The sequence below is a fragment of the Heterocephalus glaber genome, unplaced genomic scaffold (genome assembly GCF_053883595.1).
Source record: "Heterocephalus glaber isolate CG9 unplaced genomic scaffold, H.glaber_assembly_v1.0 deba00001606, whole genome shotgun sequence".
Taxonomy (NCBI): domain Eukaryota; kingdom Metazoa; phylum Chordata; class Mammalia; order Rodentia; family Bathyergidae; genus Heterocephalus; species Heterocephalus glaber.
Genome location: NW_028258377.1, coordinates 17397727 through 17422911, shown reverse-complemented (window position 1 = coordinate 17422911; position 25185 = coordinate 17397727). Strand labels below are relative to the sequence as shown.

At 47.6% G+C, this 25185-nt stretch overlaps 1 protein-coding gene, 1 long non-coding RNA gene and 1 pseudogene across 4 annotated transcripts in view; 2 read left to right on the top strand and 1 right to left on the bottom strand.

The window, feature by feature from the left end:
- Stk10 (serine/threonine kinase 10) overlaps positions 1 to 25185 on the bottom strand; it is a 137146-nt gene that overhangs the window by 103330 nt on the left and 8631 nt on the right. For all 3 annotated transcript variants that reach the window (XM_087194835.1, XM_004836381.3, XM_004836382.3), the window contains exon 2: positions 10356 to 10520. Coding sequence is in view for 2 of the 3 variants with exons in the window: in XM_004836381.3 (XP_004836438.1) it covers positions 10356 to 10520 (165 nt within the window). In the remaining variant the exon portion in view is untranslated. The remainder of the gene's footprint in view (positions 1 to 10355; positions 10521 to 25185) is intronic.
- Positions 5671 to 10280, top strand: LOC106010790 (U2 small nuclear ribonucleoprotein B'' pseudogene; annotated as a pseudogene).
- Positions 13123 to 17495, top strand: LOC110344720 (uncharacterized). Its single transcript, XR_002387465.2, has 3 exons — positions 13123 to 14228; positions 16397 to 16574; positions 17004 to 17495. It is a non-coding gene; the product is annotated as an uncharacterized LOC110344720 (long non-coding RNA).

Sequence of the window (25185 nt, the reverse complement as noted above, 5' to 3'; positions counted from 1 at the left end):
TGAAACATATTGTTGGATCTTGCTTCTTGATCCATTCTTCCAATCTGTTTGTCTGGTGACTTGAGATCATTTACACTGATGGTTATAACTCATATGTATTGACTTATCCTTGTCATGTTATTTTCCTGTTGTTGGTTCCCTTTTATTCCCCTCTGTTTCATTGCTTACCTTGCCTGGTGGATTCATTCTGTTGGGGTTCATGGAGTTGTAGTCCTCATTATCTCTTTCTTGAATGCCCTTCAGAACATTTTGGAGTGCTGGTTTGGTGGTCATGAATTTCTTCAGGTGTTTTTTGTCATGGAAATATTTTATTTCTTCATCAATTTTGAAAAATAGTTTTGCCAGGTACATCAATCTGGATTGGAGGTTGTTTTCTTTGGAGCTTGAAATCCTTCACAAAGTGGTTTCTTTTTAAATAAATTATTTAATTACTAAAAAATGAGTCACCTTTAAAAATCATTAAGGGAGAGAAGTAGCCTCCCTTGGGAGAAGCGGCCTTACCAAGAGGCTCTTATAAAGCTCATCACTTTTTGGTTTTTGTTTCTGTGGTACTGGGGATGGAACCCAGGGCCTGACACATGCTAGGCAAGTGCTCCACCGCTGAAACACATCCCAGCCTGCCAAGTGCATAACATCAACTGGCAAGAAGCGCAAGTTTTTATCAAGGGGAACCCAGGAAGACTCCAAGGTAGAGACGGCCTTCTGGGCCATTACTCTGGAGGGTTAGCAGGGGGACTCCTCAGCAGATAAACTTGTGGCAAATTTCCACCCAGAGGAAAGACAGGGTCAGAAGAACTTATGGCCTTGACCTGGGCTGGGCCTCCAGGGCAGATCAAGGACTGCCAGGCCTACACTGTCCTCTAGGCCTTCCCACCCACCCTAAGATCCTCCTTTTTTTGGTATTGGAAATCAAACTCAGGGCCTCTCGCTTACCAGTCAGGTGCTGTGTTGCTGAGCTATATCCCTGGCCCAAGATCCCCTTCTTACCATTTGTGGTTGACATGGTGTCCAAGTCTCATTAAGTCAAAAGCAGAAGTGCAAGGGCTGCAGGAAACTGAGGCGTCAGAGGGAGGAGTGGGAATGAAAAGAAAGATGTAGAGGAAGAGGGGAGAGACAGGCAATGGCATTTACTAGGCAACCACTCTGCCCTTACCTAATCTACATATGTTAATCCTTACAACTATGCCAAGAGCTAGGTTCTATCACCATCCCCATTTTAGAGATAAAGAAACAGACTCAAGAGATCAGCTAAAAACTCCACTTGGCATCAAGAACCAGAACTGAAACAAGTTCTTCCACCCCAGGATGGGGAAGAGGATAGCACAGTCGGAGACTAAACTAATAGTGGAGGGAGAGGGCAGTTTGCCCTGCCTGAAATCCCCTGGGGGTTTCCTGACCCCAGGGTGAGGTGACAACCCCCACCTCCCTGCCCCATCCACACTACCCACCCTACCTGGCCACCTGGCTCTCACTATATCTGAACACCAGATGCTCAGGACCCTTCATGTGCTGTTTCCCCCATCCTCCCCAAGCCAGCTGCCTCTCCAACGCCTGCCCAAGGAGACCATCTCCTGAGTGCACACAGAAGGCGGTTTTGCCCCCGCCTCCCAATTTCACAGCTTGCATTCTGGGTCTATGTGTTCATTTGCCACCTCCCTGCCAGACTGGGGAGGACCAGGACCTGACCTCCACCTGCTAAGTCCCAGCCCCTAGAAGAGCCTGGCAAATAAAATGCTTAGGGTATGGGCAATCCAGTCTCATTCATCTCCCTCTCTCCTGCTCTCCCTCTGCCACTGCAGCCCTAACACCTGCAACAGCCCTAACAGGTCCCATCTGGTCCTCTACAAGCTCAGGGCCTTTGCACTTCCTACCCTCTCCCTGACATGTCTGCCTCTTTCAAGCTCAGCTAAAGTATCACCTCATGAGAGAACTTTTCCCTGCCCATCCTGCCCCTGCCCAGGAAGCTCCACTGCATTTCCTCATTGGTTTTTCTTCTACCCATTTACTACTTGCCACTTACTTTTTTTTCTCCCATAACACTGGGTATTGTACCCAGGAGTGCTCTACCATTGAGCTATATCCCCTTCCCTGTTTATTTTGTGATAATCTCTTGAAAGTTGCTGAGCCCAACCTTCAACTTGTAATTCTACTGCTTTAGCCTCCAAAGTAACTGGGATTACAGCCATGCACCGCCATGCCCAGCTCACTTTGTTCTTTCTTTGCTTTTAGGATATTTGTTCCCACCACTAGCCTTTGAGCCCAGGGAGGGGAGAGTCCTTCTCAACTGTGTCAGTACAATCACACTGGCAGCTTGAAACTGACCACAGTGGGAGTATTTACACTACGGAAATGGGCACGCACTGCACACCAGGGCTTTTCTTCCCAGGGAGACAGCTGTTGCACATTTACCAGCATGCCTCTCTCTCGCTCCCACAATGAATGTGTAGAACAGACTCCCTGCCCCAAAAGACTTCCCCAGGGACTGAAATCTGGTGCAAGAGGCAATGAGATGGCAGAGGGAACTCAGGAGGCCAGGCTGGGGTTTCTTGCACTCAGCCATCTGGGGGCCACAGCACCTGCGCTTCTCTCTCAGTGGACAAGCCACTGACCACACGGGGCCACGAAGCTCCAACATGTGGCTCGTGGGGAAGAAAATTCATTATTTTATTCACATCTAATCACTTTATGTTAAAACTGACACTTGATTTGGTTACTGGGAGATGTTTAAGAATGTTGGAACCACTTGGGGATGTGAATTGGCTTTTTTCAACTGTGAACTTTACAACATCTAGATACAAATCCAGGATTTCTGATGAAAACTAATAATTTGTAAGTTGAGATGTGCTGAAAGTGTAAAACACATATTGGATTTGAAGACTTATAACTTAAAAAAGTAAAATACCTTACTAATAATTTGATTTGGGGTTTTTTTGTTGTTTTTTTTGGTACCGGAGATCGAACTCGGGTCCTTGCGCTTACAAGGCAGGCAGTAGAACTACTGAGCTAAATCCTCTTGTTTTGTTTTTTGAGACAAGGTTTCATTATGTAGTTCAGGCTGACCTCAAACTTGTGCAGATCCTCCTGCCTCAGCCTCCCAGTGCTGGGATTACAAGTGTGTGCCACCATACCCAGCTCTCTTCCTAAAAATATTAATACTAACTGCATGTCAAAAATGAGTGTATTATTGATAGATTGGGTTAAATAATTATTTAAATTAGATTTATTTATTTCTTTTTGCTCTTTGGAATGTGGCTACTGGAAACTTCTATGTGTGGCTCACATTATATGTGTAATGTACAGTGATGGCCTAGAGCATTTTGAGGCTGCTCTGTACCATCCACTTGCACCATTTCATACTTAAAAGCAGAAGTGGAGGTACCCTAAAAGGATTCTTCTAAGATTAAAAATTCTAGAAGAAAACGGGCTCACTTCGGCAGACTATGCAGGGGGCAGTCTGGTGAAGGACCTCCACCCTGTGCAGGGGGAAAGTCTGTCTCAGGCTGCCGCAGCTGCACAAGGAATCTGAGACACTTGGATACCAGCCAGTTTCTCACCCGAAGGCCCAAAAGCAGAACCCAGGTCCAGGGCTGGTTTTGTTAACGACTCCCACAAAGGCAAGTTGACTCTTAGGAATGTACCAAAGACCTGGGCCTGGCCACAAGATAGGCTTGAGAACCATCACACAAAAGTAAACACCAAAGAGTTGGTGTACCCTTAACTCTCACAACCACGTGACTTTTACCCCACACTTACACATACTGGTTCCTCTTGTTAGACTGTCCTTCCTTCTCTTAACCCTCTAAAGGACTCCTATGCATCCTGTAAGACCCAGTTCAAATGCCCATTCCTCTGAAGCCTTTCCTGACCAGATGATGTTCCAAGTCACATCCTTGGGGTTCTGGCACAGCCTCTTTTTACCACTTCCTGATCAGACTCAATGCCTTAACTCTTGGCCCTCAAACATGAGTTCTTTTTAGAACATAGAACATGTGGGTCTCCCCTGTAAAAAAAAATATATAAGGGCCAGGGATTTAGCTCAGTGGTTTCGCTGCCTGCTGCGCAAGCACAAGGACCCAAGTTCAATCTCCGGTACCAAAAAAAAAAAAAAAAAAAAAAACCTGTAAGTGCATCTCCATGGCCTAAAAGTGGTTTTCAAACTTAGGCAAATATCAAGGTCACGTGGAAGGCTCCACAAAATGCAGACTGCTGGGTCCTATCCCAGAATTCCTGGTCGAGGGGAAGCCTGATCGTCTATGTGCATGACGAACAAGGTCCAAGGCAATACTTATGCTGCTCCGACCACCCCTGCTCTGAAAGTTCAAATACAAGATTTTGACCTTGGGCATTCAGGCCTTCTACAATGTGGCCTCCAGTTATTTTACCACCTTGACCTTTCACAGGCCCTGAGAAAGCAGTCAACTGAACACGCTACACCTTTCCACCTCCACACTGCTGCCTGCCTTCCCTTCTACTTGACGTCCCCTCTTCAACCACCAGCTTCAGGCGCCACCTTCCCCAACCTCGATCTGGAACCTGAATCCCACAAAATGAGGACACAGCAGCTTTCAAAGTCTACAGAGTAACAAATGCAGGGCGTGGGGGCAGCTCCAAATGAGGAGGGTAACAAACAGTTTGGGCCACAGCAATAGCCTTGGATAAGAAAGTACCAGCCGAAAGTGACAATTTGGGAACAGAAAATTCTGGTGTATCTATTTAAACACCACATGACAGTCACAATCCAGTTAACAACTGTTTTTTTCTCTATCTGGTTTTCTAGCTCAGCCACTTTCTAGCTGTGTGGCCTGAGGCAACTTACTTAGGCTTCTTTGTTTCTCATTTTCTTCTGTAAGGCAGGGACAAAGCAACAACCTCCAAGAAGACTAAATGACACAATGCAAGTAAAACTCACAGGGAAAGGTCCAGTACAGAGCAAGTCCTCAATAAATGCTAGCTCTCCTTGGTGTTAACTTTGAACCCGAGACAGTGATGAACTTGGGACCTGGCCACAATCAATAATGGGAACAGACATGTGATATTCTTAATGGGCACAATCACAGTCCAAAAAATACATGAATGGACAGACAAGAGGATGGACAGACCAATGGGTGGATGGGTAGGTGGCCAACAGAATTCTTTGGTTCATATCAAAGTGGCTGTTTGAGACCAGTTTGGAAATACAAATTTAAAAACGTTAAAAACTGAGCTGAGTAGGGTGACACATGCCTGTAATCCCAGCACTCTGGGAGGCTGAGGCAGGAGAATTATAACCTCAAGCCCAGCCTGGGCAACTCTGCAATTTAACTACAATGTGTAGTTTCTCTGTTCTAATTTACAGACTGCTCTTTGAAATGTTTTTTCTTCTTTAAAAAGATTATACAAACATTACGTATATTATCATCAGAGAAAAATGAGAATATACAGAAAAGCAGAAGAAAAAACTGGGGGCCAGGGATTTAGCTCAGTGGTTCTGCCACCTTCCCTCACAAGCGCAAGGTCCCGAGTTTGATCAGCGGTAAAAAAAAATAATAATACAATACAATAAAATAAAATGAAAAGAAGATTAAAACTATCCTAGTATTTACACTGGAGATAACCATTTTAGACCATGTCTCAAAAAATAAAGGCCAGGGGATCGCTCTGTACCTGGCGGTTAGGGTTCCCGGGGCTGCTCGGCCCGACCCTCAGCTGTTGGAGTTTGGAACAGAATAGGCGCAAAGGTTATTTGAAGAAATAATCTTAGGCTTCATGGGCTGCATACAGTTTCTGTTACCCAAACATGGATACTAGACCAAATCATACAATTTATATCGACAATATGAATGACAAAATTAAAAAAGAAGAATTGAAGCGATCCCTATATGCACTGTTTTCTCAATTTGGGCATGTGGTAGATATTGTGGCTTTAAAGACTATGAAGATTCGAGGCCAGGTCTTTGTTATATTTAAAGAACTGGGTTCATAAACAAATGCTTTAAGACAGTTACAAGGATTCTCATTTTATGGCACACCAACACGAATCCAGTATGCAAAAACAGATTCTGATATAATATCTAAAATGTGTGGCACTTTTGTTGACAAGGAAAAGAAAAAAAAGAAAAGAAAAAAGCCAAAACTGTGGAACAAACTGCAACACCTGCAAACAAAAAGCCTGGCCAGGGAACATCAACAACTAATATCCAAGGAAATGCAACACCAAATCCTCAGGTCCCTGATTACCCTCCAAACTATATTTTATTCCTTAATAATTTACCAGAAGAGACTAACGAGATGATGCTATCCATGCTGTTTAATCAGTTTCCTGGTTTTAAGGAAGTACGTCTGGTACCTGGAAGGCATGACATTGCTTTTGTGGAATTTGAAAATGATGGGCAGGCTGGAGCTGCCAGGGTTGCATTACAAGGGTTTAAGATCTGGGGCCGGGGATTTGGCTCAGTGCTTTTGCCGCCTGCTGTGCAGGCAGAAGGATCTGAGTTCGATCCCCAGCACTAAAAAAACCAAAAAACAAGGGTTTAAAATCACACCATCCCATGCAATGAAGATCACCTATGCCAAGAAACAACATTTGAGATAGTCATGTTTAAGGGACTTGGTGTTATTTATGGTGTTTGTTTTGATAACATTTGGTCAGACCATTTTAATGGTTGGAGGTGGGGAGAAGTAAAAGTGAAATTTTTGTGAAAGATTTAAACCATGTAGTCTTTCTTTAGCCTTAGTGAAGTGTGTAATATGAAGGCCTTAATTTTGTATAATAAACTTTTATTTGTATTCTGAAAAATAAATAAATAAATAAATAAATAAATAAAGGTCAGGCATGGTAGCATATTTGTATAATCCCAGCACTAGGGAGGCTGAGGCAGAAGGATCACTGTGAGCTGGAGGACAACCTGGGCTACAAAGTGAGTTCAAGGCCAGCCTGGACTATATAACAAGACTCTGTCTCAAAAAAAAAAAAAAAATTTAAAATTTAAAAATTAAAGGGCTGGGATGGAGCTCAGTGGTGCTGCACCTGCCTGGCAAGCACAAGGTCCTGAGTTCAATCCCCAGTACCAAAAAAAAAAAAAAAATTAAAAAGGCTGGGGATGGAGCTCAGTGCAAAAATTCTGGGTTCAATCCCCAGTACAAACCTGCCCAAAAAGGTAAAAATGCTTATAAAGAGGATCCCAGACAAGAATCCAACAAATTCAGAGATGTTCATCATAGAGTTGTTTACAACAACAAAAGAAAAATCAGAAGCAGCTGAAATGCTCAACAATAGAGAATATATGGGAAGATGATGGATTTCTTCAGGAGAATAAAAAATAAAGATGCAAGTGTTTCTCTATGGACATGAAAAGTTCTAATGGGCTGAGGGTTCGCCCAGTGGTAGAACTCTCACCTAGTGTGAGCCAGGTCCTGGGTTCCATACCCAGCATCGCAAAAAAAAAAAAAAAAAAAAAAATTCTAAATATATCTCAAATGACAAGGTGAAAGATAAAGTAACCAGAATGATAATTTTTATTTCTTAAAAATTTTTGTGGGTAAAAATAGTCTAGAAAAATATGTTCTGTTATCAGTGGTTATCTCCAGTGTAAATACTTAGATGATTTTAATTTCTTTTTCTTGCTTTTCTGTATATTCTAATTTTTCTCTGATGATTAGACATATATACTACTTGTATAATTTCTTTAAAGAAGAAAGCATTTTAAAAAGTAGCACTGTAGGGCCAGGATTTAGCTCAGTGGTGACACTGTCTGCCTCGAAAGTGCAAGGTCCTGAGTTTGATCCCTGGTACCAAAAGAAAAAAAAAAAGCAGGGCCAGGGATTTAGTTTAGTGGTTTCGCCGCCTGCTGTGCAAACATAAGGACCCAAGTTCGATCCCCGGTACCAAAAACAAAAGCAGCACTGTAAATTAGGACAGAGAAAACGCATAGTCGTAGCTTGCCCAGCCTCAGCTGTGTGACTGACTGAGCAAGGGACCTCCTCTCTCTGTGCCTCTGTCCCCTCCTCCAGGAAAGGGTGACCACCTGGTGGCTCTCACTACACTGCTCTCCTCCCAAGGTCCCCAGAGACAGTGGACAAAGGGATTCTGGAGCTGAAGCTGATGGTCATGGTGGTGGTTTTACTCCCCTGCTGCCAAGTAGGTCCCCAAGGAGATGCTTCAAGAGGTGGCCTTGCTCTGGGGCAGGTAGTGTTAGAGGACAGAGCTCCGGTGGAACCTGCTGTGGTGTAAGGTTCCTGTGTTAGAAGCTGTCCTCAGCGGGTCACAGTGGAGGAATGGGACCTTCAGGAGATGAGGACTGGTGCAAGGTAATGGGTCTCGGGGGCACTCCCTGGAGGGCATTAACAAAGTTCCCTGGCTCCCTGGTCTCCTGGCTTCTGTCTTGCAGTGTGATTTCTCCCTCTGGCACGAGCTTTCACCAGGAAGTCCTCTACCATGAGGTCCTCATCAGACCTGAGCCAGTGCTAGTGCCACGGCCTGGAACCTCTAAACTATGAGCTCTTTCTTCTTCTTTTTTTTTTTTTTTTGTACCAGGGATCGAACTCAGGTCCTTGTGCTTGCAAGGCAAGTGGCGGCGGAACCACTGAGCTGAATCCCAGCCCCTGAGCTCTTTTCTTTATAAAGTACACAGCCTCTGGAGTTTCATTATAATAAAGGAGTACAGAAGAACACACGCTAACAGGGCCAAGTCCCCAGCCCCTGGGCCACTGGCTTCCCCTTGCCAACTTCAGTTGTGAAGTGAGAAGGACACACAATGGTTTGTGAGCTCTCCATTGGTTTAAGCACCAGCATCTTTTCCTCAAATGAAACAGATTTCCCCACATAGCAACAGTAGCTCTGTTCCTAAACATGAAGAATTCTGTTCCAAAAAAGCCACGACTCTATTTCTCATTACTTTAAATGGGAAAAATGATAAAATGTCATCTTTAATCTCTCTACCAATTTCCTAAAATGTAAGAAAAACACAGTAAAACTCTATGCATAATAAACTACCATAATAGCTTATATAATGCTTAAAACATCCCTTCCTTTCTGTTGCCTGCTTCAAAAGCGCAAGGTCTTGAGTTCAATCCCTGGTACCAAAAAAAAAAAAAACAAACAAAAAACAAAATCCCTTCCTGGCCTGGGAGTACAGCTCAGGGGTAGAGTGGGTGTCAGCCTGCATGAAGCCCTGAGTCCAGCCCCTCCATAAAATCCCTTCCCAATCACCACAGTTATGATCACTGCTGCTATGTGTACTAACACAACCCCAGGCCACTCAGCTCCAACAGCTGAGATACCCACTCCCCTATCGGCCTCTCGGCAGCCTTCTCAAAACATCTACACATGATTCTGATGTTCATCCAACTGTATCTAGAATTTACTTGAGACTTTCCCTGCACACTATTTTGCTTCAATGTGGTACTGATTTGGGGGGACAAAAACAATGGTATTTTGACTGGGGGTCCAGCTCAGTAATAAAGCATTTGCCTAGCACATGCAAAGCTCTGGGTCCTAGCCTCAGCACCACACACAAGCACAGAGACCTTTTACATAGAAAACTGGTTTACAAAGAGCAGAGAATGGGGGGGCTGTGGAAGGGCCCCTTCTTTGGTGCTGGAGCAGCTGCAGAATGGATGTTAATTCCACAAATAACAGAATAGCCAGCACCTACCCAGCTCTTACATGGGCCCAGCACTATTCTAAGCACTTGTCAGGAATTGACTCATTAATCCCTGCAACCACTCCATGAGGGGGATACTACAGGATGAGTAACCCTTTTCCAAAATGCTTGGGAGAGTTGCGCGGAACGCGCCGAATCAGCCCGCTGCAGACAGGCAGGTCAGCGGACGGCAAAATGCTTGGGACCGGGAGTATTTCAGATTTTGGACTATCTCAGATTTGGACCATTTCAGATTTTAAACTATTTACATATATTTTACTAATTGAATATCCCTAATCTGAGGATCAGAAATCCAAAATGCTCTGACACCTGACACTTTTTGAGGACTGGTCATATTTTAGAGCAATTTCTATTTCAGATTTTTGGATTAAGGTGGCTCATTCTGTATTATGAGTCCTATTATATACAGTTGGAGAAACCAAGGCAATGACAGATTTAGAGTGCGTCTGGGATTACCCAGATATTTAAGCAGCAGCACTGGAATTTAAGGACACTAGAGTTCTGGAATTGCCTCTTACTCCAAACCACTGCCCCTCTTCCCAGTAGGGGGAGATTCCACGGGAAGGGCAAGCCAGGGGCCTCAGAGCCCTCCACTGCACCTTCCTCTCGCCCCAGCCCTTGCCTCCAAAGAGCTCCTGAGGAAGAGCTGAAGACCATGACGGCTCTAGAGTACCAGCCCACAGGGGCTGAGGGAGAGCAGGGTAGTGTCCTTACCCACAGCTTCCCGTCATGGTAGTAGGCTCCCAGGAGCTTCACAATGTAGGGGTGGTCACAAGTGGCCAGGATCTCAATCTCCACGATGTAGTCTTCAAGCTCGTCTTCACTCTTGGTCTCGATGACTTTGGCAGCAGCTAAGGCACCCGTCTCCTTATTCTTGGCCTGCAAAGGGAGACACAAAGGTCAGCAAGGCAGCTGGGCAGGAAGCTGATCCCTGCAAGGCAGCCCAGGGAGCCCTGCATGAGTGTGAAAACAGAGGTCGGATGTCCAGAGCAACTGAGACGATGGGCCAGGGCCACACAGAAGAACACACACCAGAAACAATGTTTTGTGTTTAATAATAATAACACAAGTACATCACATCCATTCTGTGAAATAAATAAAAATAAAAAAATAGGTTAGTGCTATCAATACCAACATGGAAAGATCGTTGATTTGTTCAATGAAATGATCCCAGGGCTGGGGATTTAGCTCAGTGGTTCTGCTGCCTGTCCCGCAAGTGCAAGGACCTGAGTTCAATCCCTGGTACAAAAAAAAAAAAAAGATCCCAGTCACCACACAATAAAAGTAGCACAAAATACAAAACTACAAAGCATGATGGCACATGCTTGTAATCCCAGCTACTTGAGAGGCTGTCAGGAAGATTGCAAGTTTGAGGCCAGCCTGGGCAATTTAGCAGGGTCTTGTCTCAAAAAATTACAAGAAAAAGAGCAAAGGCTTTGGCACAGTGGTAGAGTGCTTGCATAGTATGCACAAGACCCTGAGTTCTATCCCCAGCACCACACACACACACACACACACACACACACACACACAACAGCAAAACCCAAAAAGAAAACTAAATAAAGAAGAAAACTATACCTTCATACACATTCACATGTGTCTATAAATCCAAGGAAAACTAGCCTGACAGTTAGCTAGGGAAGGGCCTGAAGATAGAGAGGGATTGCTGGGTACTTTCATCCTCTCCACGCAGCTGGAAAAGTGTGAAGAGAAATGTGATCCTTTATTTGCATAATTTCACACAGCAGAAAGAAGGGCTGGGGGTGTGGCTGTCTGGCAAGTGCTTCCCTAGCACGCATGAGGCCTTGATTTGATTCTCAGCACTGACAAGAAGTTTTAAAAAGTAGAGTGAAAAAGCCTTTTATGTAAATGCCCATTTCCAGTGGAATTTCCCCCTAGATGCATGTCACCTGGGCAACGTTGTTTTTTTTTTTGAGACAGGATCTCACTAAATTGCTCAGGCTGCCTTCATTAAAAGGAATAAAATTCGGATACATGCTACAACATGGATAAATCTTAAGAACGTTTGCTAAGTGAAATAAGCCAGGGCCAAGGATTTAGCTCAGTGGCACCGTGCCTGCCTCGCAAGTGCAAGGTCCTGAGTTCAATCCCCGGTACCAAAAAAAAAAATAACAGAAAGAAAGAAACCAGACACAAAAGACCAAACACCGTAGGATTCCATTTACTATGAGATAAATTCATAGATGGGGAAGGGGAAAATGAGGAGTTTCTGTTTGGTGGGAACAGAGTGTTTGCTGGGGATGATAAAAAATTTGGAATATAGATGATCCGGTGATGGCTACCCAACTTGCAGAAAAACTTAGTGCCTTAGAACTTACACTCTTGAAAGGCTAATACGCTGAGAATGACATTATATATATTACATATATATATCTTATCAATATTCAAAAAAGAGTGTGAGAGAGAAATAACGATCCAAGTAGTGCAAGCAGCCCACCTCATTCCACAGCATGAGCTGGGCTCCTGGAAACAGGAGGCAATGACACAGCTCCCCGTAGCCTATGAGCCAGGGGGACGCTGTGTCAGCATCCTCCCCTGCCACAAGAGTCCAGGGTCTGAAAAGGGCACGTTTTGGGACAACAGGGTCCCTAAAAGCAAGCTGCTCATCTGGAGACTGAGAAGCCATGTGCCGCAAAGCAAAGGGAAAATGGGCTTCGTGACTCTCTTCGAGCACCTCAGAGCTGGTCCCCACCTCAGCATCTTCCTGAGGATGCTACTGATGGATCCACTCTTGTCCCAGTAACAACTATGGACGCCAACTCCACCTAGAATGTTGGCGGCAGAGTCACTCCTACACATCTTGCCCCCAGGGACGGTGACACATTCACCATCACGTGATCAGAACCCAGCAGCCAGCAGCCCAGTTTCCCTGCTCCCAGATAAATCAGAGAGCAGACGTGACCAGAACGAGGGGAGTGGCACCAGTATTTGGGTCTGGCTTATCTAACTTCAAAGACTGAATGCTTTCTGCTCCTGCGCAGCGTTCCCACTGGACAGGGTCCCCATCGGACAGGGACAGAGCCTCCCTCTCCCTGGCCTTTGGCGGGTGGGTCCTGGCCTAGTTGGAGAAATCCCTTCCCCTGAGAGGGATGAGACTGTGTGCTTAGGCTGGGAGGTGGGACCTTGGAGGGCTCCCAACCCCATCCCGGAGCCTTCCGGAAGGAAGTGACGCAGGAGAGTGACGCAAACAGGCCATTTTTATATTCATTTGCTTTTTATATATTCTCGGACTAGGTAATTTTTTGTTCACTGAACTGCAAACTCCCTGGGGGCCCATACAGTAATGACCACAGCTGCACATTTATCAGGCCCCCTCCACACAGCAGTGGTCTACACCTCCCACACCTGTGTGTTAACTCACTCGTGATCTCCACCACCCTCCAGTGCCAGAGATATTATTACGTCATGTACAGAGCAGAAGACTGAGGCAGAGCCCCTGATAAAGCGGCAGTGTGGATCTGGAATGCTGCCAGGCCTGCCCCCAAATCCATACTCTTCCTCCATCAAGTCCCTCCCAGGCCAGAGGCTCTGAAACCCCAGCACCCCAGGCAGGAGCCCAGGCCACCACGGAATGGTACTAGAGGCCCAGCCTTGTCCTGGAATTTGCCTGCACATCCGCCTGACCTGGGGGGGGGGGGTCCTCGCTCCTAAATTGAACTTGAAAGTCTGTTCAGAGCACCTTAGAAACCTTATCAATTAAGCAACTGGATTCCCCACCCTCACCCCAGCACACACACACCTGACTCTTTATCTGCCTTTAGATTTCTTGTACAGGAGATATTTTTTTTGGTACCGGGGACTGAACTCGGGACCTTGCACCTCCAAGGCAGGCGTCGGAACTGCTGAGCTAAATCCCCGGCCCACAGCTGATTTTTTAAAATGGCTCTACCAGGGAAACAGCAAAGAATCCTTTCACTTCTGTACAACACTCCTCCCTCTCCGTCTCTTCCCCACCCTCACGCTCCCGTCCCCTCCAAGCCCAGAAGAGAAGTCAGGCAGCTCTGCTCCTCCGAAGAGAGGAAGGCTGGGGGCTAAGAGGGCTGGCCAGGGCTACAGCAAGGTGGCCACGGAAGCCACCTCGACCACGCTGACCAGACTGAGGCCACCAGCCCTTTGGTCATTCGCCTTTCACTCCTGAGAGCTGGTGAAGAAGGCTGCCTGCCACTTTGCCCCAGGCTTCCTGGAAAGGGATGTTTTCCCCTAACAGTGGAGGAGGTGAGGACTATTTTCCAGGAGGGCACAAAACTGCTTTGCCTGCCACCCTGAAAGGCAGCATTGACCACAGGGTGGGCCTCCTGCGGGGTGCCAGAGTCAACACCAGGGAAGAAGGCTGCCTGGCACCCTGCTCGGATTTTATAGGTATCAGAACCTACCACGGGCAGCAGCTGTCAGGAGAAACCATAACTTGGCCAAAGTGAAATTCCTTAGAAGTCCGGCTGAGGCAACAGTCCATCACTGTGAGGCAACGGGGATGTAATAATGTGGACGATTAAAACAGCTAACACTGCCAGAGTGCTCGCAGCCAACCAGCCCTTGAAGACAAATACTATGGTCCTCACTTAACAGGTGAGGAAACTGAGCTTCAGAGAGTCATACAATTTGTTTCAAGCCACACAGCGATTAGGAGGATAAAGATAAGATCCACACATGAGCCTGCCTGGATCCAAGATCCTGAGCTCCAAATCATGTCCCAAAGCCCTTTCTTGGTCCATGCCCAGGGTTCCCTACTCCATCTCCCTTTGCTAAAGGTAAAGGCCAACCACATCTAATAGCAACCGCTCACACAGGGACTGCATGGCAGCTGCCAAGTACTGAGACTACCAGCACTTAAATCCACCCTTGAGCCACTAAGGCTGACACTGCTTGTGGTACACATTTCCCAGACAGACAGACTCAGGCTTGAAGTACTGGGAGTCACCCAAGGTTGTAAGCTATGGTGGTGCCCTGACTCCCCGTCTAGAGTTCTCTTTACTATACTGTGTTGACAGCTTATTTCCTATTCATTCATTCATTCATTCATTCATTCAATCATTATTTACTGATTAATGTGAGGCATTACTTACTGAAATTAATGTGAGGCACTTCTAACAAGTCCTAGGACTGTGATGGCAAACCTTTCAGAGCTTTCAATAACAAACAGCCTGCTATGGCACACATGCCATAGGTTTACCACCACTGTCCAATGAGAATTTGCTGTGGAAAATTATCGTGCCCCACCCCCTCATAACATAATCCACCCTTCCTTCCTTGATTTTTCTTTAGCATAGCCAGACTGATCTCCTTTCCAGTCCCTAAGCTGCAACAGAGCTAACTAACTCTATGCCACTAACTAGAACTGTGTGGGTGATTCATCCTGGCCAATGAGAACCCTGCATTCTCTCTGGTCACAGTGATTGGCTCAAGAATAGGCATGTGATCAAGTCAACCAATGAATTTCATGCAACCTAAGACCAACTGCTAAAACAGGTGCAATTGCTTACAACCCTTCCTTTTCTGTGAGTCTGCAGCCTGGGGCCACCATGCCCCTAAAGGGAACCTGAAAATGAAACTTAGATCTGAGAGAGAACACTGCTTAATTCTCTCATTTTTTTTTTTTCTCTTTTTTTGCGGCACTGTGGATCAAACTCAGAATCTTGCACTTGCAAGGCAGGTGTGGTGCCACTGAGCTAAATCCCCAGCCCAATTCCCTCAATTTTTATAACTCTCTCTATATATCATCAACCCGATTTTTTTTATTTTCTTTTTTTTTTTTCCTTTTGGTTGAGAGCAGTCTCACTATGCAGTCCTGGCTGGCCTCAAACTATGTAGCCCAGGCTCGAAATTGTGACAATCCTCCTGTCTCAGTCTCCAAAGTGTTGGGATTATAGGTGTGCGCTATCATGCCCAGCTCCATTTTATCTGAAAGAAAAAATGATGACAAGGTATAGTGGCACCTGACTGTATAGTTCCAGCTACTTGGGAGGCTGAGCCAGGAGAATCACTTGAGCACAGGAGTTTGGAGCCAACCTGGGCAACACAGCAAGACCGTGTCTAAAAAAAAAATGAAAAAGAAAAACGATGACAAATGCTCAGAGAAGTAAAGTCATTTGCCCAAGGGCATCCTTGCCCAAGGTCACAGCAAATACGACTAGGCTCCAAATTTCAGCTGATGTGGTTTCAAAGCCTTTGATCCTCACTGCTTTGCCAGAGGTGCCTATAAATTCTGCAAACATCCTGCCTGGGCCTCAGTTTCCCCTCTGTAGAGGCTAAGGCTGGGACAGTGATGTCCAGTGATGTCTAAGCTCTCTCTACGCTGTGGTGTGATCTTGGGGCGTGGGCAGTCTTGGAAAGCAAGAGTTGTCTGCACAGATGGGGTTCATGTGGGAATGTATGGGCAAGGAGTCACACCCAGAACAATCGGCCGTCTGTGGGCACCGACATCCTCTTTCCTACTGTGTGAAGCTAGGCATGGGTGGGGGCATCTTTGCCCAGCCCCACTGCTGACCAGCAGTGACTAATGCCTCGGGCCACACCCCGGAGGACAGACACACAGTGACCACTTGTGTTTTCTGGCCCAGACACCTCTGTGGGAACAATTCTCCCCCTGTGCCAGCCAGGGCTGGGTCTAGAAGAGGTGGGGAACCCACCCAGGGGCCCAGGCAGCCGTGCAGGAGCTGGGGGCTTCCTGACAGTTGTCCTCCCCTTCTCTCCCGGCCGCTAGCTGATCACCACTGCATCCTTCTTCCTCCTCTCAGGAAGTGGCTGCTATCTCAGAACTTAGGAAGCACAGAGAACTTTGGCCACAAGTCCTAAACTCCGACTCCCAACTCCCCTTCTGCAGCAGGGGAAACTGAGTCCACAAAGGAGAAAGCAGAGACCCAGATGTGAGCACGCTGCCTGCGCCAAGAAGTCAGCAAGAGCACAAGAGCAAAGGTCCTGGAGAGGCTGCCCCTGGGGGAACCCTAATTTCTGGCCTGAGAGCCACGGCACCTGTCAGGAAGTGAATCCCAGGGGTTGGGGATAGCAGGCACTTGGCCAGCACCCACTTGCACCGTGGATGCAAACCCCAGCTGTTGGGGAGTAATGCCCCTCTGCTCTCAGGATTCATCAAAGGCTTACTGCTCCTGGCTCAGGTGCACACTCTAAACCTACCCAATCAGAGAGCTGAACCTTGTTACAGCTGCTGGTTCAGGGGTGGGCAGGGGACCACAGGAAGGCCAATAAGGCCAGACCTGGGTGTTTTCTGCTCTGTTGTTTGTAGAGTTTTGCCGAAGCTATCAGGAAAGTAGCTTTCTCTTTCTCTGGAGTTGCTAACCCAGTAGAGCAGAAGGGTCTTGTAGCCCATCTTTCCACGCCTCACAGAGCCTAGGTGAGAATGAGGCCAGGATGAGAGAAGCAGGAACCCCCACAGGAGGAGGGCAATGTTGCTGAATCTGTAGAGCACCTGGAGCCAGCTGTTCCTGAAGGCAGACTCTCCTCAGACTTTTCAGTTATGTGAACCAATAAACTCCCTTTGGAGTCATCTGCTACCAACAAGGAAATGAGTTTTCCATCTCTGGAGGTATTCCACAGAGAACAAACATCTACGGAAGCATTTCACCATGAAATACACGTTAACAAGGGCCACTTTCATTCTAAACCCACCATGACCAGCAAATAAAATGTGATTCACAGGCCACAGGCTCCAAGAGGTTATCCAGCCCAAAGAATCCTCCTCCAATGAGTTTGAGATGCTCCCTCCCCTCTAGGAGAAGGCCTTCCCAGAGGGGATCATTCATACATATTAAACCAGCAAACACAGGCAATAATGACAACACCAGTCCCGGTGACAGTGTGGCAAACGGAGTGTCCTCACTACTGACAAGAAGATAAACTGTTTCCATCTTGTAAAGACTAACAACTGGCAATAAATTTTAATAGCCTTGAAATACTTTGTACACCTATTACTCCTCATTCCCAAGACGGCCAACAACAGTTCAAAAAAGACCACAAAAGAAATGTATTAGGATTGTGTTCGCATTACCCCACAATAATGGAAAAAAGGTGAAAATACTCTAAATGTTTAGTGGTAAGACAATGGTTAAATTAACTTAATGGGATATTAAGCAACCTTTTAGAATGATAAATAAGAAAATAATATAGTAATAAGAAAAAAGTATTTAAGCCATAATAGCGAGGAACAAAGCAGGATAATAAAATTACAGCCAAATTATACCTTTGGGAAAACAACATGTGTGCCTGCAGACAGAGATGAGCCACCTGCAGCATAATGAAGGTGCATAGCTATTCAGGGTTATTTTTCATCCAGCCATTAGCCACAAGGGTCCCAGCAAGGATAGGCAGGAGTTGGTGCCAAGGAGCCTTCTGACCTCACCTCCAGGGTTTCCAGAGGTGGGCAGCTGTGTCCTCTCTGGAGCCCAGCTGAGCTGAGCTTCCCACTATGGAAATGTTAGCTACCTGTGGCTACTAAATTAATCAGAATGAAGTTCCTCAGTTGTATCAGCCACATTTCAATTGCTTAATAGCCACACGTGGCTACCACAGTGAAGAACGCAGGCACAGGACATTTTCACCACTGCCCAAAGTTCTAGTGGACAACTGCCACCCCTCTCTGACACTGAAGGGCCTCCTCCTAGAGGGGAGGGAGCATCTCAAACTCACTCCATTGTCCCAGACGCAGCCCAGAAACATGCATTTCTTTTTCTAGAAAGAAAAACGGGAGTGAGCGCAGAGTAGGAAGCAGAACCTCATAGGCAGGCGGGGTGGACGGTTGCTGGTGAGGTCGCCTAGCAACCTGGCTAGGCCATGGGGCGTGCAGGAAGGCTCCCAGCTGACCTGACAGATGAAAAGCAGGTCACAGCCAACGAAGAGAGCAGTCAGGGCTCAAGGTTTCCATTTTCCCCAAGCTCTTGATGCTGGACAGCTGTACCAGGCATGTGTCAAATAGGGTTCAGGCCACTGGAACCAAAGGGGGCCTGGTCTGGTCCCTGCCAGACAAATGGAATCTCTCTGCATGCTGCTGACCACTGCTAATCGCAGGAAAGGCTCAATTCTATGGAGGAGAGGAAATCTGGCTCCAGAGGAAACCAGGGTCACAGTAGGACTGGCTACATGCAGGGAAAGGACCTGACATAAACTCAAGGAGGGCGGTATGAGGGCAGCAGGCTTAGTGGCTGGGTGGGCACCGAGGGGTGCTAGGGGTCAGAGTGTACTAAGGTCCAGCTGACAGGCACAAGTCAGCTCAGGAGTGGAGCTGTAACAGCCAGGCCTTCTGGGAGCTTGGGGCCTTGTGCACAGCAGGATGACAAGGGCCCGTCACAGCCTCCTGTGGTCTCCTGAGGCAGGACAATGAGCACCCTGACTCTATCCAGCATAAGCCCAAATATGAGCCACCACTTTCTTTTGTGGAAAAGAAAAGCATCCCAGGTAGGGAACGGATTTATCCCAGGTCACACAGCTGGGAAGCAGCTGCCAGAACTCAAAACTCAAATCCAGCTCTGCCTTTAAAGACCCCACCTCTAGGGGGTCTCCTGCCCAATGGCTGTGGGTGCCAGTCCTCCTCCACCACGTCTTCCTCCACTGCCTCCAACCAGGAGCACTCTTCAGGTAAACCTCAGAGGTACCCTGTGCTGAGGTCCTGGCCAGCACTTCCTGTTGCCCTTTTGTACAGAAGCCACTACTGCCTGGCATTCAGCCCTGCACAGCCTGGCTCACCCACTCCTCACCTTCTTTCATGCTCCTTCCTCTGCCTGGGTTCTGCATTCACTATTCCACAGACTTTAATCCAAGCCCGGACTGTTCCATGAAATCTGCCCAGAACCCCATTCCACCCACTACAAGGAGTTCTTCGAACCCTCTAAGGGCTTTCAGTACAGACCACCTGGTGCCATGGTCATGTGTGTCCCAGAGTCTCTCTCTGACCTGTGAGCTGGGAACAGCTTAAGCCCATGTCTCATTCCCCTCAGTCTATGCCCCACTGAGACTGGCACAGAATAACCAGGGGACAGATATGAAAATGGGAGGGTAGTGAAGGAGAAGAGGGAGAATGGAGCAGAAGGCAGAGATGGGTAGACAGATGAATGGATGGGAGGATGGGTGGGTGGGCAGACAGGCAGATGGGTGGGAGAGTAGGTGGAGAAATGGATGGATGGATAGGTGGGTGAATGTGAGAATGGATGAGGATGGTGGGCAGATAGGCAGAAAGATGAGTAGATGGATGGGGGACGGATACATGGATGGGTATGGACAGAAGGATGGGTGGATGGGTAGGAAAACGAGTAAGTGTGTTGGTGGAGGGATAGGTAGCCAGACGGGAGGCTGGAGTGGAGAGTTGGACAGATGAATGAGAAGGTGGGTGGGTGTGTGGGTGGATGGATAGACAGACAGGAAGCTGGGTAGGTAAATGGGAGGGCAGGTACATGGATGGATGGATGGATGGATGGATGTACAGACAGGACAGTGAGTGAGCACAAGGATGACTGGGTGAATGGATTACTAGATGAATATGAGAAGGATAAAGAAATGCAATGCGGGCTGAGCATTTAGCTCAGTGGTAGTGAGTGGTAGTGAGGCCCTGGGTTTGCTCCTCAGCACCAAAAGAGGAAAAGGAAAAAGAAAAGAACTGCTACATATGACCAGAGTGTAGACAATTACCAAGTCCTCCTTTTCTCCCAGAAAGCACTTAAGCCTACATTATTGTGGCTCTGTGAACACCAGCATCCCTCCTTCCATCAATACAGTAGACCAAACAGTGACTTCCACAGGAACCTGGCCCTCTCCATCCAGTGGCCTCACCGTGACAAACTTGGACAGCCTCCAGAAAGTGGAGATTTGTGGAATGGAAAGAGCACAGGTCCTAGCTTCAAGTTCCAACTCTAGTACTTACCAGCTAAGTGTACTTGAGGAAGCCAGGACACTAAGCTTCAGATTCCAGACGCAAATGACATGTGAGAAAGTCTGGGAACCACTATGGGTTTAGTCAGCTGACTACTGTTTGTTACTGTTCTCTCTGGGTACTGTGTATTCTTTGTTATTCAAAAGCTTAAGACCATTTTTACCTTTTTCACCAATACATCTATTACTTTGTCTGGTCATAGTATATACACTCAGTTAAGTATTTTAAAATCATGGATGGTAGGAGGCACAGTGGCATGCCACTGCAGTCTCCCCCCCAAAAAATTCATGGATGACTGAATGATGGGTAGATGGAAGGGCAGATAAATGGATGAATGGATCAATGAATGGGTATTCACACCTCCCTGAAAAAGAGAAATGAAGATCTCCACATAGGAGAAGAAAAGAAAATAATAGCAGCAGTCCATTTGTTCCTCAACACATTTAGATTTCTGAATCTCTAGCTGTTCTCTAGATGGCACCGCTTTACCTTGAAGAAGCCAAGGCCTTTGACTGGGCCAGGATGTATATAGTTAAAAGGTTCTGTCAAGGAGAGACAAACCACTTCCTGATTAATAACTGCTGTGCCAAGTTTCAGCGTGATGACAAATGAGACAGCCAAGTTTCAGAACAAGTGTCACTTAAGGATGGCAAAGATTATGCAGCACAAAAGCAGAGAAGTGACAAGGCTTCCAAAGACAGGCATTTAATACTCTTCCACCTCAGGAAGGACAAGCCTGGCGAGCTATCCTGGCACAGCCAGGAAATGCTAAGCCTCTAAAGTCTTTCTGGGCCAGCAAATAAAAAACTAAAATCCAGGGGCTGGGAATTTAGCTCAATGGTTTCACCGCCTGCTGCGCAAGCACAAGGACCCAAGTTTGATCCCCGGTACCAAAAAAACCAAAAAAACAAAACAAAACTAAAATCCAAACGGGATTGGCCCCAAAGATACCAAATGACCTTGGCTACAAACCTGTGCAACCTGTCCAACTTGGCCAGGCTCGTGGGAGCCTTCAGATCTCAGCTTTTCAAAAGCAGTGGGGAACCCAACTCCAAGATGTCACCGATAAAGGAAGCGGGAAAGGTGAACGTGGGTTCTGCCTCCTTGAGGCTGTTGCTCCCACCATTCCCAGAGGAAAACTGGACCCAGGACTGAGTTATAGGGACTGGGGAGTCTAGGAAGCATCTTGATTGGGGTGGCCCACTCCTGCCCAGAGAAGGCACCTTATGTAATATCTCACTTAATCCTCACCACAGCTTCGGGGGTGCTCTCTGATCCACCCTGTTTTCCAGACAGTCTCGGGCTTCTGAGAGGTTAAGGTGACCTCGTTTTTTTCAATCAACAGTACTGTCCATGCTGTTTTCTTTATTCTAAAAATAATGCTTGCTCATGAGAGAGAATCTTAAAAATAGAATGGCACAAAGAAAAAAATCAAAACCACCCAGAACCCCAGAGATAATCGCCCTTTGCATTTTGTAGCCTCTCCTCTCTTGGTATGGATGGACCTGGATTTGTGGGGCGATCTCAGCTCAGAACAGCTCAAAACACTTCCTAGCTGTGGGACCCCAAGAGATTCCACCTTCATATAATGAAAATGTTAACATTCCTGTCCAAGTGGTTCCGTGATCACCCAATGAGTCACCACAATATCGGTGCTTAGAACCAGCTGGGCCCAGAACAAGAACCCCGCAAATATTTGTTCATGATTGTCTTTCTACGCACAAATACAGCCCTCTGAGCTTTATTAAAAAGGAATTAAAGAGTACACACTAGTCATTTTCACTCTCTTTTTCAGAGGTACATTTTTAATTGACACACTGTGATTGTGTATAGTGCATATTTTAACACATGTACAGTATACAACGTGTAATGGTCACATCTGGGTACTTTCTGTACCCGTATCTTTTTGTTAGGAACACTCAAAATCCTACCAGCTACTCTGAAATATGCAATTAGCTGCTGTCAATCTTAGCCTACTGTGCTGTGGGTCTTTAGGAGTCAATCCTATCAACTTTACCCCTCTACCCTTGAACCATCCTCTCTCCCACTCCTTCCCCTCCCTTCCTAGCCTCTGGGAAGCACCTTCTACTCTACCTCCAAGAGATCAATGATTTTGACTTCCACATGTTCAGTAAGTCACAAAGGCTTTCTGGATCGCAAAACATCCTGCCCGCCTCCCTCATCCTAAGCAGGGGCCTCCCATTGATGGCAAGACCACCACATATTTGACCGATTCCCTATCATCAGCTACTCTATGCTGTCACATGGCAACTGCTGCATCAAAACCTAAGATGTGACTGACACCTGCCAATCAGCCTCCAGACAGCTGGGTTGACACACCCATCCACGCTGTCCTCACTAACACTAGATGTCAGTCATGCCCTGGCTGCAAGTCCTCAGGTACTGGCCTCCTAAGACCACAGGTATAAAGATGCCTGATGTCCCTCTGGGAGAGGAACTAATTATCCCCATTTTACAGACAAGGAAATCAAGGCTCAGAAAGGTGCTATCCCTTACCCACGGTCACCCAAAAGGCCAGTGGCTGGGCTGGGACCTGTGGCATGAACATCACAGGAGGCGTGGGGGCTCCACAGGCACTCAGCAAAGTGGCCAGGTGCTCAGACCGAGGTCGTAACCATGCCTGCAGCTTCAGGCTACTCACTGAGGGCGGCGCCCTAGCCACCCCTCCTTAGCCCGGAGATGGGGCTCCTGCCACAGGGGGCAGGGTGAGGGCCTCTGAGGAAGAAGGCGGCTTCAGGAAGAGCTCCGGGTTTCCCAACAGTGCCGGCGCCCACCGAGACACAGTGAAGACTCAGAGGGCTGCGCAAGGACACGGGCCAGCACCTCAGGGAGACCCAGCCAGCTTGGATGGCAGCAACTGCTCCTTCAGGGCCAGAATGGGCCTAGGCTCCCAGTCAGGGCCGTCTGCAGCTCTCCAGGAAGGTAGCCGAGGGACCTTGGCTTTCCCCTTCTGGGCATGCCTGCTGCTGTCCCGGCACCTGGGGAACTGACCAGGGGCAGCACAGTGCTGAGACCGCCATAAAAGCCCTGCCAAACCTCTGACTAAGCTCAGTGGCCTCTGCGAGGCTGGGTGGATTTGGGCCTCACTGGGGGATCTACCCTGGAGCAGCCCCATCCACCTCCAGGAACCCCAAGGTCAGCCAAGCCAGCCAGCAGCACCAATGACAACAAGTCACATCTGCTTTGTCCTATGGCTGTACAGCTCAATCTCCACAAACTCTGAGCAAAGTATTGTTTTGATTTGTGGGTTTTTTGTTTGGGTTTGTTTAAGACAGGGTCTCGCTATGTAGTTCAGCCTGCCCTTGAACTCATTGTATAGTCCAGGCTGGCCTCAAACTCCACAGCGATCCTCCTGCCTCAGCCTCCCAAGTGCTGGGATTACAGGCGTGCACCACCACACCCAGCTTGCTTTCTATTTTATAGCTCAAGACACTGAAGCTCAGAGGGGTAAGGTGACTTGCCCAGGGTCACACAGCAAATAAGCAATGAAGCCAGGAGGAAGCTCACAGTGGATCCCGTACCTCAATCAAAATCATAAAGCTGGGCCTGCCTAGGAGGGAGGAAGCCAAGGGTGGCATTCACTCTCCATCCATCCATCCATCCATCCCCTCACTCAGCAGATGATAATTAATGTGTATCATGAACAGATCCTGTTCTGGGTGCTGTGTTCTCAACCACAGTTACCCCGCTGTGCGGCAAGATGGGAGCAGTTATTCCTCCTATCCCACTGCACTCTGACCCGTTACTCTCTTCAGCCTCCCTCCCCACACCCTGCCCTCGGGGACTTTACCTCTGCCACTGAGGACAGGAAATAAACGAGGACCTCCACAAGGGACACCCAGGTAGAGACAAGAGCTCTGAAGGAGATCAACAGGGAGCTGTCAACTGTAGTCAGGGAGAAGTGGTCTCTCTGAGGAGGGGACTTGCATGTTGAGACCCACAGGATGAGAAGGAGTCAGATATGCAGGATAGGAAGAGAGTGGAATCTGCATGAGCAGTAAGTGTAAAGGTCCTGAGGCAGAAAGGGCTGCGCTTCCTTCAACTCCCCTTAGGGAGCCCCACACTCTTTGCAGCCTAGACGGAGGCTGGCTGGAGCTGACTCTTCAGTCACCAGTTCAGAGGTCAATTTCCTTTCCTCAAGTCTTAGGCCTAATTCTGGCTTTGAGATAACCTGTTGGTGAGAAAAAAATCAGTAGGCTAGGAGGGAAGGAAGTGAAAAAAATGCAGCAAAGGGGAAGCAAAAAGGCCAAGAGGAAGAGTGAAGTAGAAAGTGCACGTGGGGAGAAGGGCAGAGGAGTGAGGAAGAGGTGGCCCGGGGTTCCCCGCAGCCCCACCCACCACACCCAGAAGCACCCAGCACCCCCTGGGCTCCACTTCCTCTGCTGGCCCTGCCCTGGAGTCACCGCTTCTTCCACAGAGACTACGGCTGCCCTCCAGCTGATGCAGGCCTGGGAAGAAGGGTCACCACTGAAGCGACTCCAGGCCCTCTCTGCCCGATGCACCCCTTCACCTTCTCCTGTTCTGTGCAGGGGAGGCACAGGCTCCTGCCCGCCCTGGCATGGATGGCCGTGTGGTTCTAAGCAAGTCACTGCACCCTCCTGGGTGTGCAGCGAAGATCCTCGCCCTTTC